General features: G+C 34.4%; 1 protein-coding gene and 1 long non-coding RNA gene across 3 annotated transcripts in view; both read left to right on the forward strand.

The window, feature by feature from the left end:
• The first annotated feature begins 1,415 nt into the window (after window positions 1-1,415).
• Window positions 1,416-16,976, forward strand: part of LOC149933628 (uncharacterized) — a 163,755-nt gene continuing 148,194 nt past the window's right edge. Inside the window, exons 1-3 of one of the 2 annotated variants that reach the window (XM_090156661.1) lie at window positions 1,416-1,573; window positions 2,960-3,130; window positions 4,511-4,837. In XM_090156661.1, coding sequence (XP_090012787.1) covers window positions 1,513-1,573; window positions 2,960-3,130; window positions 4,511-4,782 — 504 coding nt within the window. In that variant the 5' untranslated portion in view covers window positions 1,416-1,512 and the 3' untranslated portion in view covers window positions 4,783-4,837. Of the gene's footprint in view, window positions 1,574-2,959; window positions 3,131-4,510; window positions 4,838-16,976 lie in introns of those variants that run through there. The other variant, XM_090156662.1, reaches the window with a different exon arrangement.
• Window positions 3,136-3,680, forward strand: LOC149933629 (uncharacterized). The gene is made up of 2 exons (XR_016473017.1): window positions 3,136-3,224; window positions 3,518-3,680. It is a non-coding gene; the product is annotated as an uncharacterized LOC149933629 (long non-coding RNA).

Consider the following 16,976-nt stretch of genomic DNA (forward strand, 5'->3'; position numbering starts at 1 on the left):
GTAGAGTTAAGATGTTTAAATATAATCGTTCTACCTATATTTGCGTATCGGAAAAGTATTTTAACGTATTAAACTTCAAGTGAAGGTGTTTTTGTAACATTTTTCCACCTATATGTGCGTATTGAAATATATTTTAACGTATGGAACGTCGAGTCAGAGGTTATTGTAGTATTTTACTACCTATATTTGCATTTTGGAAAGCTATTTAAACGTATTGAACGTCAAGTATATATATTTGTATATCGGAATATAATTTACCGTATTCGTATACCCATTTGAAATGAGCTAGTCGAGAGCTTTTTTAATTTTCATTAACCCCTCACACGTCTTATATAAAAGTTTATATCTTTAAAGTATTGAAACACTTGAGAAAAAGATATGCAGAGGTAAAGATAACGCAAAACAAGCCGGCCCTGAGTAACCAATAATGGACCAAAATGGACTAAAAGTACCCTAAACTGGACGTCACTTTTAAACAAAATGCTTGTTTTAAATTCAAATTAACCGCGTCTCAATCCGCGCACGCTAAAACCGCGCCACAGGTAATCCACGCGCGCGCGCTATCTCTCACCCAGGTTATCAAGTATCATAACATAATTTCAACTTATTCCATCCGATAAAACGCGAGATAAACCAGCCGTACCATATAAGTGTACTCTTCGAGATAAGCGGAGACAAAGATAACATAAAACAAATTGGTCCTGAACACAATATGTTGATATCCGAAAAAACAAATCGTCGCGAAAAATATCATAAATACATTGACCTTTAAACGATTTTACCCATATTCCACCCCATAAATCCCTAAACACGTACTCGAACCTGAACCCGAACACGGGTTTGATGTGTCGACTTTACTTTCCTTCTACTTATTTGCTTATCGTTATTGTTAACTGAAGAATTAAGAAAGGAGTTATAATATGAAACTTTTTCTTGTTGTCAATGCTCACACTTTCTTTAACCATCTAGAATAACTTTATTTTAAAACCTTTAGTTTCATCTTATTTATAAAATTGTCGCAACATGTAAGAGCGAATATTGTGTAAAAAAGAACTAGAGAAGCAGCTAACTGTTGAATTCGTTTAAAAAGCAGGAAGTTTGTTGACATTTTCGTCGTTAGGGTTCCACGAAATCCGTGCCAAAAATTAATGTAATAATATTTCTAATATTAAAATCCCAAAATATTAAAATCTTTGCTCTTTAAGCCTAGAACGTGTACACGAGGCTGTTAGTTCCATTATTTCCCTACAATAAGCAATATTTCTCAAATTGATTTAAAAGGTAAATTGACAATTCAATGAGTACAACTTTATTAGTTTTTGTTATTTTATATTTTATTGAAATAAGTTTTGAAAAAATAAGTGGTGATTTATATTGTTTCGTGGCTTTACTCGTGGCGTTTTTTGTTTGGAGTAGAAGGACTTGACTTTCAATTCACTCTGGGAAAAGGCATATAACGCTTCTAAGTGCCAAAGCTCGAGTTACAGAAAGGGGTTTCAAAGTATCTTGGAAATGAACTGTGTGGTTCTCGCCGCGTTCATACTTAGCGCTCTCTGCCCTACAAATGCTGAAGGTAAGTTTTATTGATAAGGTTTTATCTAATATGTATTTCCAAATGTCTGCCTCTCTAAATACTTCCACACATTTGCCCTAGTGCGACAAACCTTTCAAAATTGCATTCAATGTCAAAATTACATGAATCGCTCTAAGGTTTTAATTTATTTGCACGTGAATGGAGAATTTGAAATTGGTAACCATAATAATCTCTAATGACAGCCTTCAAAAGCACACTTTGCGATATAAGAGACTTTAAGAATGTAAAATCTAGCCACTTGGATTTCATAATTTACTTTTCGCCAGCCAAAATCTGCTTATTAAGCGTTAGTCTAAGTAGGTTTTTGTAAATGTACCGTATGTAGCCTAAGGCGTTAATTTCGCCTGGTGATAAAATTTATCGAGTTATTAATTATAAATAAAACTGAAAGTGAAAAGAGCCCGGGCAAAATCACTTTTTTTCGTCCCCCGATAAAAATCAAGGAGAAAAATGACGGCTAAATTAGTTAAATTTGTTTTTGCACTGGCAGCCGCCAAGAGAAGTGCGTTCACAGAAAAGGGAAGCAATATGCGTGTGCTTACATATCAGCTTTCATCGCTGGCAAGATTGATCATTTTTGTTACCACGAATAAGCATTACATTTATTTTGTAAAATTTTAAAAAGCATCTTTTCGATTGAATGAAAATAGAAACCCAAATTAATGACAAATAACTTCATTTGCGATTATCAGCTGACTCTGTAGTAAAACTGCTGTTTCTTAAAAAAAACAAGGAATTTTCTTGAAACTTTTTGTGGACAAAAGTATAATACTTCCTTGTTTTAAGTAATTAAATAACACGTGGATAGGAACAGACATCCTGGCTCCATATGGTAGACCGGTTAATGGTGTAGTTCGTCGTTCCTGGTAGAAATGATTGCATTCGGGTTCAATGTAGTTAATTTGGTCTTCATATCGTCTGCGTGAAAGAAACACAAGCGCAAAGCAGGGAAACTGAACAAGGTCCTTTGTTAAGGCTGCTACGCGACTGTTCTCGATGGCCTCTTGGATCGAAAACTATTCGCTTTCTCTAGACGAGCGTTTCTCAGCTTTTGCCTGCGCAAAAGTTTTGCGTGATATAAAGTAATAAGGCGCTATAATGGACACTAATAGGTACTCGCTATTCTCATAAAATCTTTCTACTACTACAGAAAATGTGATTTTTAGTACGCTTTGCCATTAATAGATGGAGGTCAAACCACTTTCGACATAATTATTGCCGGAAGGTGCTTCTATATAGAAACGCTTTCTTTAAAGGTTTTGTCAGTTTGTGTGTTTTTCACATTTTTAACGAAAGCCGAGATTGGCTTTCAATGTGTTTTCAGCTTAAGACAAAGCGTTGATAATTTCTGTTTTCATTAAATAGACTGTCCTGATCACGAATTCCACAAACACCCCAAGCATAGTTGTACGGATATGCATGATTCCGGTTATGGACGGACGATGCACGTATGCACCATTCCGTGTGAAACTGGGGGAAAAAAATCTATAACATGCGTAGAAGGAAAGTGGCTCGGACCCTTCGATCACTGCGGGGGTAAGATTTCACACTGAATTGCGCGATAGTCCGGAGCCAAGCACAACCATTTTGATCATTTCTATGTAGTTTCATTGATTCATCTCTTAGAAACGTTCGAAATACTTTTTTTATTCTTCTTAAATTTTTGATTTCTAAGATCTGTGGATGAAAATTATCTCTCCCTTTTCTAGCGAAAGCTCACTTCCCATACGCCACGATGTCGTCTGCTCCGTCGTCTTCTTCGCGACTGTACCAAATATTGGGAAGACGACGGAACAGAGGACGTTAGAAGTAGGGGAAGTTGCTCTTCACACGATAGGAAGAATGAAATTTTCTCTAACAGACTTGGGAATTGACCCATAGTGTTAGAAATCCGTCACATTTCAGGCTCTATCTTGATTTTAGGTCAAGAGCGCAATCTCTTCAACGGGTTACGAAAATAACACTTAATAATTATTATAATAATTATTAATTATAAATATAATTTTTATAATCCTTTGTTTTAAATTATTATTTTGTGTGAATTGTGGTCTTAAAAATGAATTAATCTAGAATTACAAAATTTTCATTGATTGTGTTTTTATTAATATCTCAATTTCAAAGAAATTAAAAGGTACACGATTTCACCGATAGATGGTAGACAAAAAGTCAAAGAGAAAGTTATTTTGTAGACTCAAAAAGTTGAAAAGAAATTACTTCTATGGAAAATTCCCAATTTCTCACAAGATTATGAAGTCATAAAAACGTGTTCATTACAATTCAACCATTTCCCATTAAATCGGAATGTAGGCAAAGCCTCTAGGTTATATTCACTTGACTTCACAAACCAATTTGGTCGCATTGCAATGCTCTGTACAATGAAGAGTTTTCATTTTTAAAGCGACACCTTCTTTAGCTTATCACTGGGAAATTGCTCGAGTATAATCAATATTATCAAATACGCCTCTTCATTATTTCTAATAAAAAATGGTAGAATTATTATTCGGCTATAATAAATCAATTGTTAAGTTTACTCAATCCTCACAGAATACACATTTAAAATTTTGTTCGAGCAATTTTGCAAAGGCATTGAACAATAGCATTTTGGGCTACGAGATTTTGCATTTTAACAAAATTAGGATTTTTCTTTGTAGGATTTTCCATTTAAAGTCTATTAGAAAAATATCTAGAATTTTTAAACTAAATTTATCTTTTTCATTCCAGTATTTTTCAAAAGAATATCTACGAGTATAGTTTCTTTTTAGCTCACTTAATAGATGGCGCTTAGTAGATTTTACTCTTAGTAAGGAATATTCGTGAACATTTATCAGGGTTTATTCGTTTTCAGGAAACTAATATTTGATTTATTTGATGTAACGAAATAAATTTTACACCCCGAAAAATAATTATCGTTGACAGAGTGCCCATCGACAGACGACAATGACGAAAATTGCCAGCGCACGTCGTGCAAAGGAATCGGATTTCAAAAGGCCAAATGCTTTTCACTATCTAGGGTCCGTGGTGACCAAACATGCCAATGTACTTGCAGAAGGAAAAGAACCAAATGGCATAATGCATCAGATGCTGACTGCTCGAAAATGAAATGCTTTGACAATTCTAAAAAGCCCAGATGTGACAATTTTAAATCAGGAATTTGGAGATCATCATGGCAAATTTGTCAATGCTTTTAAGCTAAAATGTAGAGTCTTCGGACACTTACTGCAAATAAAATAAAAATAAATAGAACTGAATATTTATTATGCGTATACCTCGACTAATAATTTTTAGGGATTATAGAGCATATGAAGGCGCAATTCAAACTAGGGAGAATGAATATAGTGTGACGCTCAGGGTCTGGTTTTTCAGCCAGAACGGGAGTGGAGAATGGAAAACGTCAACGGAGTGAGTTTCGTGTCAGTTTTCGGGAGCCAATGAGAATTGATGACTTAGGCCTAAGGTGGCGCCTTGGGTATTAGCCTAGCTGACTATTATCGTTATACCGGGCTGAATGGATAATCTTTAGATAGAAGGAGCTTGCTGTTAGCGCGTGAGGGGGATTGGGAGTCACGCTCAAAATAGCTTACAGAGAGAAAGCCCAGGATCGTACCGGATTGTCCACCGGTTCTTCTTACGGAAATGATCTTTTGGGGCCGGACGCTTTCCGGAAACTGAACGAGCTTTCCGGAGTTCAATAATGTTCCACCAGTGCTCCTCTCCTTGGCTCTAGCGCGGCCACTACGCTCCCAATTCCCAAAGACCACAGTGGATAATTGCACTCAAACATCGCGACATCGTACCTATTGTCATTCGGGTCGATCTAGCCTTCCTAATCGTAAGGCGAATGGAATTTTCGAAAGAAAAATAGGGAGTGACAAAACACGAAGCGGGCCATCAGGTGTAATCTTCAAAAGGAAAGTGCGTCGACCCTTTAAAACTTTAAAATTCCTGGGTCCAATAGGTCTTCAAGACGCGAATCTCGGATCAAAAACCAATTAAAAAGTAAATAAAATAGCCAGAATTTCCAAAATTCCTATTATTATGAGTAGCTTGTAATTTCATTTAATTCGATTAGGGTTTAGCTTTTATTTTGTCCCTTTTCCTTGCCTACTTTTCTACCTTTTCTCGTGTTTTATCACTCTTACAATTCTGGTCCACGGGGGGTTCTTATTGCTTAAGCCTATTCAGCCTGTTAGTCAATTCGCCACGAATCGTGATATTTTTCTGCAGCAAAAACGTCGAAATGAAATTCCGCAAATCAGGGTCAGGCCCTTACTTCGACCGGGATGACGTCAAAGAGTGAGTCAAAACGACTAATTCTCCAGTTGTAGTCTCGATGCTTTCCCCCCCTTGTTGTCACCCCCCGCCCCTGAAAAAGGATGAAGCTTTCAAATTGTTTGAATAAACGAGGCAAATATTGAAAACGCTATCACAAATGGCTTAGCTGAATTTCTAAATGATTTTGACAGGTAAAAAGATAGATTATAACAAAAACAGTTCTTCGAACTGAAAAAACAGTTTAGAGCTCGTTAGAGGTGCAGCCTAAAGCGAGGGGCTGATCACCCCGCGTAATCGGTGTACAGAGCCGTACCTTTGACTGTACTAATGGGATTACTCCTAATCTTTGAAGTCCATGCCTTTGGCAGTGCTAATCTAAGCGTAATCCGGTGTACAGACTTTCTAAGAGTGGTTAGCCCTTCGCCTTAAAGGGACATATATTATTTTATATTGTTGATTAATTTGTCAAATTAATTGAAATAATATTACAAAATACTCCTGTGAACAACAGAATGACGTCATTCTGCTTTCAAATCACAATCCACTGCTCCTCCAATTTTTAACACAAAATCTTTGGTCAAATTTTGCACACAAAGGTATCCAAATTTATATTTATTTTCTTCACTACTCATTTAACATTAAAATTTTAAAATTTGTTATCATTAGTTTATTAGTTATTTATTGCAGTAATCTCCAACAAAAAATTTTATTAAAGTAATATAATTTTTTTGATATAAAAAGAGGAGAAACAGTTCAAACTGAAAGTAAAATTAAAATGAAAAAAATATTAACGGAAGCGAGATTCGATCATTCATCCGTTCACTCCAAAGTGCGCGTCCTTAACCCTTACACCGGCTTCTCCGATGGGTCAATTGTTTAAAAAGTAAAATACGGAGAACGCGGCTCCCGCTTTCTTCGTAATTTTCTATGTTTTAAATACTTCATTTTTTTACGGTGTTAACTAATTAAATAGTAAAATGTGGATATCGAATCTAAAGCTCCGAAATGCAAGGAATCCACATCTGGTCTCAGAATTAAAATCGGGCGAGTGGTTGATTTTATAATCACCAGCAAAAAATAACGGGCGACTTTAAATTTTTAACAGTGTTTCGATGTTTTAAATTGTTTGACGGTGTTAACTATTTAAATAGGAAAATTTGCATATCGTGGGCAGTGCTACGCAATCCAAGGAATCCAAATCTGGTCTCCAAATTAAAATCGGGCGAGTGGTTGATTTTATAATCATGCGCAAAAATAATGGGCGACTTTAAAGTTTCGATTCGCGGATCCATCCCGATCGTGTACACGTTAAGTTGACGTGACGTGGATTCCCCCGTTTTGGGCTGCCTTAAAAAGCATCCTATACAATTCAGCGGGTTTTTAAGGCGGAGGGAAAAGTGAGCTCTAAATATACTGCGCTGTCGCGGAGTATAATATGTGTGCCATTTTGTTCATGTTGAAAAATAGTGACATAGAAAACTTCAAAACCGGGCAGCTCCTCCGTAAAATGCCTTAATTTTTTCTCTTCCCACGAAAATAAATATAGGCTTAACGTTAATTATTCTGACTTTAAAACTTACAGAATCGTTTTCCTGGGATACATTTTGTATAAAGTACCTGTATTTGTGTGTAATTAATTATTTACAGAGTAGAAACAACAACTAGTCTATTTAAATAAATTGTAATTGAACTTAAAAAAAATTAAGGCTATAAATCATCAAATAGCGGAAATTGTTTATAAATTGAAATTTGTAGATTGAGCGTTGGAAGAAATAAGATTAATCGTAGAACGATGAGCCACTGCATAATTATTAAATTACATTTTGTATTTCGCCATCTGTAATTGATTAGATAATAATTAAGTTTTTTTACGATCGTGTATGGGTATAGGTGTGCAGACCTTAGTATTGGTATGACAATTAGTGGAGTTCAATATATTCCGAAAAGAATTTGAAGAAATCGTAGCAATTGTTGCTGTATCTTAAAAGTATTTATCAATAATTCCAATCAATCAATTTTAAAAGTTGTATTCGAGTATCTTCCTCTTGGAAAATTTCGACATACCGTTAAGTGATTTGCACAATCAATAATATTTCACCCAATAAGCCCCAATAACATTTTTTTTAAATGTACAAGGTGATTTTCCACCAACTATTCCAAATTCTATTACTAACATTAAAGATCTAAACAACATTAGCAATTTGCGGCTCAAGGTTTCACCTTATATTACATTACAACCATTTTCGTTCCGAATACAAGATTCTCGTTCCATAATATACCAAATCTACAATTAACGTGGGAAATAGTTAGATATCCTTCCCAATACCCAGATCCAAATTTGGAAAAATTATAATTTAATTTTAAAAATATTAAAATTTCCGACATAGGCCTACAAAACTGTTAAATGTACTCATAGGACAAGAACATTTACACTCATAGGAAAAGTTTAATATATTTTCTACAGTATCAGGTGTGGTGTATTATGAAATAACCATATGAATAATACATATAAGAATTAATCTCGTTTTCGTGAGGATTAGGGTTATTTAAAACTTTAAATAAAATATTTTTAACATAACAAGGCAAGAATAAGTACCAGTTACCCGGGAGAAGAGTATATGAATCACAAAGCGCATTCTAGCCTGGGGCTGTACTATTAATGGGTACGTAATTGATTTCTAGTCGTTTTTACATGTGAAAAAAAGTGATGAAAATGGAGTCAATCAAGCCTATGGTAATACTGTGTGGTTAGTGTGTTGCCGATCCTATTCACCTTGGTTTTAGGCGATTATTAATGTATTATTTTAATTGAGCCTTCACATTTCTCTCCTATACGGTTCAATTGGATTTATTGACCGTCGTCTTGATTGATGGCTATTGCCTATTACAATTATTACATTAAGTTTTATTTATATTTACGAGAGTGGGATTTGCCATACACTATATAGTGTTATATTATTAAGGCTTTAAATTTTATCAAAGCAGGTTTGACATATTAATAAGGCCGTTGGTATTTACCCCCGATTTTCGGTGGTAAATAGCCTGTATCTATTTTCCTACCGAAAATCTATCTATATCAGCTTATTTTATTTTGAAATAAAGGTTTTGAAGGTGGACATTTTCCATTTTCTTATGTAGTCAAGATGGGGTAATCTTTTAAGATTTAGTTGTCGCTGTTGGTAGTAATATATCTGTTATCCTTAAGAAATTGTTTGATCGAAATCTGACCAATTAATGATAAAAAATTAAGCGATCAAATCTTGATTAAAATTCGAAGAACTTTGGATAATATTATAAATTTTCATCACGGTTTGGTCCGTCGATTTAAAAAAACCACACATTTTGCGTACGAGTATTTATCTAGAAATGTAGGGTGGTTCATATGTACTATTTTTAATCAATTATCAATTAAAAGGTCTTATTCCGTATTCGCGGCGCATGCGCAATAAATTTGTACCACTGCCGAGCGTAAGGGAAAGTGCGAGTGACATATGCAGGAAGCGAAGCTTCTTTGCTCATCCAAGCTTACACACGCCGTGAACGTAGAACGATGGTAAAGCGACACCCAATCGTTACCTGCTATAACTACCAAAGGCTAGAGTACCATCGTAATTCGTTTCTTTTAGTGACAGGTGGTAATAAATTTAGTATAGTAATCCAATGTTAGTTCGTTTTCCTAATATAATGTAATATAATTAATTAGTTAAAAAATAAAATAAGCAACTGCAATATAAAAACTGTATAATAAATTTTTAAAAGTGCATCATTTAAATACTTTTCTAAAATTTGTAACGTACGCCACCATAACAAAATTTGGAGTCAGGTGGTAACAAATTTAGTATAGTAATCCAAATTTAGTTCGTTTTCCTGATATAATATTATATAATTAATAAGTTAAAAAATTAGTGATCCTAAGACTATTAATTAAATACTTAAACTAACCCGCGAACCGATAATTTAAAAAAATTGTCGGGAATTTTGAATTCCATAGGCTAAACTGCTTTAAAATTAATCATATTAAATGCCAAACTAAACAAATCGTGTCTAGTCTACTAGTTTGAGATTAAACTTTAACCTAATTTAAAAAATCAAGTAAACACTCTATGGAAGAAAATAAAAAATGAGGATCGCACAGTTTTATTTTTAAAACCTCTGCGAGAGGCACGTTGTTGTTAAACCGTAAACGTATACATTTTCCTGAATTCAAATCGATTAAATACTTTTCTTTGTATATACATTTAACTACCTCATTAACACGCCTTACAATTTCGTTTATGAATGCTAAGCTAAGTGAATTTAATTGGAAAAAATCAAATAAATAAGTTTTTATTGGTTTTAATGGATTTTTTTATTTTAATTAAAATTTCCAAGTTCAATATCATAATTTTACCTAAAACAAATATGTTTTAATTTCTTGAAGACTTAATCTATAGATATAGAGAGAGAGATATATATATATATATAGATATATATATATATATATATATATATATATATATATATATATATATATATATATATATATATATATATATATATATATATATATATATATATATATATATATATATATATATATATATATATATATATATATATACATGTGTGTATATGTATAATGAATTTATTCAATTTAAATTAATAAAACCTATTTTGAAACTTTACAAAACAAATTCGGCGGAATCCCCACCCACAGGGAGACTCCAAGGCAATATTAGGGGAGTACAAGAAAGATTATATTTAAACCTAAATTAAATCAATTGGCGAGATTCTTCTTTTTCAAAAATGCTATATAAAAATTGATTTAAATAAGTGATTTTTTGGAAAAAAATCATTGATTTAAATCGTGATTTACGTTTTTATTAAAGAGGTAAATTATAAACACAGTAATCTTAAATCGATGTTTCAGTGGAGATTTAATTATTTTATTCGATATTTAATCATTTTAATCGATATTTAATCATTTTAATCGATATTTAATCATTTTAATCGATATTTAATCATTTTGATCCATATTTAATCATTTTAATCGATATTTAATCATTTCAATCAATATTTAATCATTTTAATCGAAATGTAATCACTTTTACGAGATTTAATCATTTCAATCAATATTTAATAATTTTAATCGAAATGTAATCACTTTTACGAGATTTAATCATTTGAGGGCGATTTAATAATCATGCTAGTGATTTGCCCCTCTAATTTAATTAAGAGATATAAAGTTTTATTCATTGGTATATTTACAAATTCATTGGCTAACTGTCACCATTTAAATAGATTAACTTTACCGTGATACACTTTAGACTTATTATTTGCAACAATTCACACTACAAAAATACTGGGTATCTTTATTATCATATAAATGCATATCTTTACGTTTAACTCCAATGCATTTAAGATTAAACAATTTTTACACTTATTACATTCTACTAGTTTTTCAAGATATTCATAATGTTTGACAGTTGATTTACCTGATGGAATAAAAATTTGTCTACCATTATCAGTACAATAAAGGTCATATACGATGGAATAAATCAATTCATTTTTACGTGGAGTAGTGTTTTTAATAATTTCTTCTGGTTTCTTGACAAACCTTCCTTCTAATAGACAATCTGTAACGAAAGCTCTCATGTCTTTTGGCTCTATAAATATTGAAGATTTAGGGTCCAAACCAGCTGCTAAGCAATAGGCAAATGTCAATGAAAATGGGGGACAACTATGTCCATCAGATTGACGTTCAACTTGGACCACTTCCATAGATAAAGTTTCCTTTGGGCATTTTAAAATGTTACATAGTTGTTCCACAACCTCGATTGGAAATATACTAGGAAATGAATTTGTAATCTTTATCTCACCAATATCACACCCTATGGTGGAAACAGTTAGCCAATGCGGTTTTGAGCCACACGGTAAAACTGGGATCATATCCTTCGGAACAGTTTCAAAGCTTAAACCAAACCCATTCATAGTATCCTGAAAACCATTTTTGTCTGGGTAAGATTCCTTTAATAATTAACTAAAGGCACAAATAATCCTAAAAGTATACCACTGAGTTTCAAATTTTAATAATTATATATCCTCTACCGTAAACTGAACTCCTTTTAAAATTAAACTATCTATTTTGGTTTCACTGTCATATAGTAATCTAGGTTTCTTACCAATAGACCAGCTTATAGTTGAAATAGCCCTACGTTTATTCGTAGGGCTCGGCGGTCAGTCGATGGTTATCCACTTATAGAGGGTGTCTGCACTTCCCTTAAATAAAAAAATGTCTGCTATTCTGCGGTACCGTTAATCGTTTCACATTATCCGTGATACGATTATTTTTTTCCAAAGTAAACGTATTTTGACCCGTAGAAATGGTTAGTCATTAAAAATTTTAATATTTCTAAAACATAAAACGACTATTCGTCATTAAAAAACAAAATTCAATATTTAAAATCTTTACGATTAACTCTTTTTTTTTAAGACAAGCAGTTAATATATCTTTATGCTAGAGAGAATAAGGAGGAACATTTTCATTTGTTTAAGTCCCCTTAGGTTTCGATTATTCTTAAATATTTTTTCCATATCTTTTGGAGTAGATAACCGAGATAATTCAGTAGACTTCCCCAGGAAAGTTAAACCGCGCCTTTTGGCTCCAAGACGACACGTGGTGTATCGGAGGAAGCGGCGTCTCATTGGATGTCATTAGCGTGACGTGCTAGGGTGAATATACAGCTGCCCTCTATACAGGGCTGAGAAAGCTAGTTCAAATCAGATCACGCCTTTTCAGATCCGGCATTGAAAATCAACTCTGATTTCCAGCCCGATGAACTCTGGTGGCTGTGTCGCCCTCTACCGGGAATAAATTAACGACTGTCGTCTGTTATTCTTTAAAATGGTGCATCCTGGAGTTGATGCTGCGATTGAAGAAACTGAAATTTACCGAAGAACCCGAAATAATGCGTTTGATATGCCCGATAGAGAGTTCTTGCTTCAGTATAGGATGAGAAAAGATGATGTTCATGTTCTTTCTGAACATTTAAAGGCCGCTTTTAGAAAAAGAGAGGAAAAATATGTAGTAAGTGAGGAGCACGAAGTTTTGGCCACTCTTCTGTTTTATGGTTCAGGGTCATTTCAAATGGAAAGGGAAGCAAATTATGAGAATGGGATGAGTCAACCCACCGTCAGTTGAATGATTGAACGCGTTACTAATGCTATCATCACGACACTGCGTCACTTGATCTAATTCCCATTAGATATTTAGACCATTCATCGCACAAAGGTATGACTTGTTAATAGAAAATGCACAAACAGCTTGAATCAATTGTGCTTATTTGCAGACTTCATTCTTGGAATGGTGCAAGCTACCAAATATTCTGGGAGCTTTGGATTGCTTACACATAATGATGGAGAAACCAAAGCAGGATGCCTTTGAGTATTTGGACAGAAAAAGCAATTACTCTATAAATGTTCAACTGCTACTTTATTACTTCAATGAAGCTTCAAAGGATGGAAACTTAATCATTCATATTTCAGGTTGCAGATAACGACACAAGAAATGTAGATGTAGTGGTGGAAAGGCCTGGAAGTTGCCATGACGCCTTTATCTGGACTCACTGTGGTCTATACCAAAGGCTCTTCGAAGGAGAAGGCATGCCCGCTGGTTACTTTCTGGGTAATAACGGTTATGGCTTGACAGAAAGAATGGTTACTCCAATTCTAAAACCAGTGGCAGCAGAAGAGTTTAATAGACGACACAGAAGAGGTAAGCAAGAAACCTTTTTTTCTTTACTGAAGGTCAAGGTTTTGAGCTTATTAAATAAACAATGGCATGAAATTAATGAATGCATATTTACAGGTAGGAACATTATAGAAAGGGTCAACGGCATACTGAAGTCCAGGTTCAGGTGCATTGACAGTACGGGAGGAGCTTTGTGCTACAAACCAAGGTAGGTTTGTGCAATTACTTTTGCATGCTGCGCTCTGCAAAATTTCTGCCTTGACCGCAAAGTGACAAATCCTGAGCCTCCTGGTACAAATTTAAAATAAAGCTCTTCCATGGTTTTTAAAAGTTAAAACGCTTAGCTCAACATGCGGCTGACATACACCGCATTGCTGATGAAGAATAAGCTCTTGAGCCATTCCTGTTATAGATGTGTGCTACCAAATGTCCTAGGCGCGGTCGATTGTACACACATAAATATAAAGGCCCCGAGTGTACATCCCCTCGAATATTTGGATCATAAAGGGAACTATTCCATAAATGTACAACTGGTTTGCGACAATGATTTGAGGATAACCGATATCGTAGCACGTTGGCCGTGTTGTACACATGACTCTTTTATTTGGCGTAACTCGGGATTATGTAAGCGATTTCAAAATGGTGAAATGCCCCCGGGACATCTACTTGGTGACAATGGATATGGTCTTCAGCCTTGGATTATAACTCCATTATTAAATATAAATATTAAAACTTTTAGCCATGGTTTATTATAAATTGTTAAATTTTAAAAAAGCTGCTACTTCATGACTTAGAAAAAAACTTTATTTTATTCGGAGCTTGTAACAGTCACTCGCTGAAGAAGGACCACGGTTCGAAAGCTCCGAATAAAATAAAGTTTTTTTCTAAGTCATGAAGTAGCAGCTTTTTTAAAATTTAACAATCCATTATTAAATACTGTCACACCGCAAGAGAAAGAATTTAATAGGCGTAATAAACGAGGTACATATATGATTATTATTATTATTATTCAGCGTCATTAACATAATTCGTATTTAAGGGCGAAACGTTATTGAACGTGTCAATGGAATATTGAAATCAAGGTTCAGGTGTTGTTACGTTATTGTCCGAAGCCTAGCTTGTAAAAACTTGCTATTCTATTATTTCTATCTTAGTCTAAATTAAGCTAGTTCTGATAAACCTTATCTCGGATCTGTAGTCTGGTAAGTACAGTAAATAAGACTTCGTTATTTTACTATTAACAACAACTAACATTTATTTTACAAGAATAATACAAACTAGTACCTCCTAGCTCGCCGTGTAGTCGTCAGGTTCCATTCTAGCGCATCTTTATTTTTACAGGTATATTTAGATGAAGAAGCGAGAATGTTATTAAATGTCTAAGGAGGTGGCGCCATCTGGCTTAACCATTTAGAAACATGACAACTCATCCTTGATAAGTCGAAAAGTAACCTTAACAAAAAAATTAGAAAACAAGTTTAACATATATATATATATATATATATATATATATATATATATATATATATATATATATATATATATATATATATATATATCCCGAAAGGTTCGATCTATAAATTTAGTCTGAAAGGTGGTTTTCTTTCGCGATCAGATCGTCGAATAACAGGTGTTTCCGGATTGAATCCTCCTCTTCCCTCGAGCTGTCTTGCAGGTCTAGTCGAATGTGGCGACCGATTAGTAGTACCGGATTCTCCGATCAAATGGGATTGCGGTGGTGAAATGCCTTGTGGTGGTTGTGGTAAAACTGAAGGAGGGGTCACACTGGTTACAGGAATACTTCGGACAGGAGTTGTCTGATTGTGAATGAGTTGATCTATGTGACGTCTACACACCACGTTGTCACGAGTTTGAAGTGTTAAAGAAACTGGACCAGTCTGGGAAATAATTCAGCCAGATGTCCATTTTTGGTTGCCTCTGTAGTCACGAGCAAACACCTGGTCGCCTACATTGAAGGTGACATATCTCGCAGTAGGTTCCCTTCGTAACACTTGATAGGTTTGTGTGGCTCAGACTTTGGCATCAGTGTTGGGTCTGAGTAAATCCAATTTGGTACGAATACCTCTTCGAAGAAATAACTGAGCTGTTGTTACATCAGTTGTTGCATGTGGGGTATTGCGGTAGGTCAGGGGGAAGACTTGAACGTGGCGGTTTAGTGACGTAACCACCACGTATAGGCTTTGCCTCTGTGGTTACCTGCGAAGTTTGTTTCTTTGCGAAATAAATATTTTTAGATTCGTGTTAATGTCTTAAGTTTCGTTTCAATGTTTGAATAAAACGTTCCGCTTGACCGTTGGTAGAAGCATAGAGAAAGAAGGAAGGGGAGAGATGGTGAAGAGTAATTTCAATGTATTTCCCCTTTTCATGAAGTGGCTCTTCACGTCATATGGCTACCATGGTTAACGACTGAATCTTGTACAATAACGCGCATCGTTGTGCGCAACTACGTCACAGTCAAGAGAGAGCTTTCTCTGTTCGTTTGCGTTTTTGGCAAAGGCTAAGGTTAAGGCTTACTAAAGTTCGGTAGAATCGGTAATAAATTTAATATTTAACTAAAAATAAGTTATAATTTTAGGACTAGTTTGTAATTTAAGTGCAATAAAAATGGTGCCGACTAAGAACTGTTGTTATCGTGACTGTCGAAATGACTCTAGAAGTTTGGATAAAAGCAAAGGTGGGCATTTCATGAAATTTTGATGTTCATTCACTCACTAGTTGGAGCAATACCACCTTAACTCGGCAGCTCACGAAATGAAATAAGAAGAAACTGTTATCATCCTCCAAAATCGTTGTATGAGTACATAGTCCAAGTCTTAATACCTATTTAAGGGGGAAGTCTGAGGTAAGTTGAGAAAAACATAGTTTTTTCTTGAACTAGTTACAGAATTACTAATACTGATAAAAATAAACGGTTTGCGGCGCTTTGAAGTAAAAGGTTGGAAGTAGTTAATGAGTGCATTTCGTAAAGCTAATACTAAAATTTAATTAAATACAAATGAATAAACGTAACTTTCTATTTGTCATAATAATTAAAATACGGCTTGTCAGATAACTATGGTTGAACCTTTGAAAAGTAGAGAAACCAACAGGGTATTTAATGAATCTTTATCAAAGTTGACGTATGAATTTTACTATTAAAAATTAATGTTTTACTGAAACCCCACCGCTTTTTCGTGGTTTAAATCGAAAGATCAGAGATGTCGCTACTGTGAGATATTTGGAATATATAGGTCTTTCGAAGACAGTGTGTCAATCACTTAAGCGACAAAAGACAAGTTGGCAAGCCAAAATATACCTCTCCTCGGAAGAATGGTCCCTAGTGGTATTAATTTCTCGACACGACCCCCAAAGATATCTCCG

The sequence above is a fragment of the Leiobunum rupestre genome, chromosome 8 (assembly GCF_980474605.1).
Source record: "Leiobunum rupestre chromosome 8, qqLeiRupe1.1.hap1, whole genome shotgun sequence".
Lineage (NCBI taxonomy): Eukaryota > Metazoa > Arthropoda > Arachnida > Opiliones > Sclerosomatidae > Leiobunum > Leiobunum rupestre.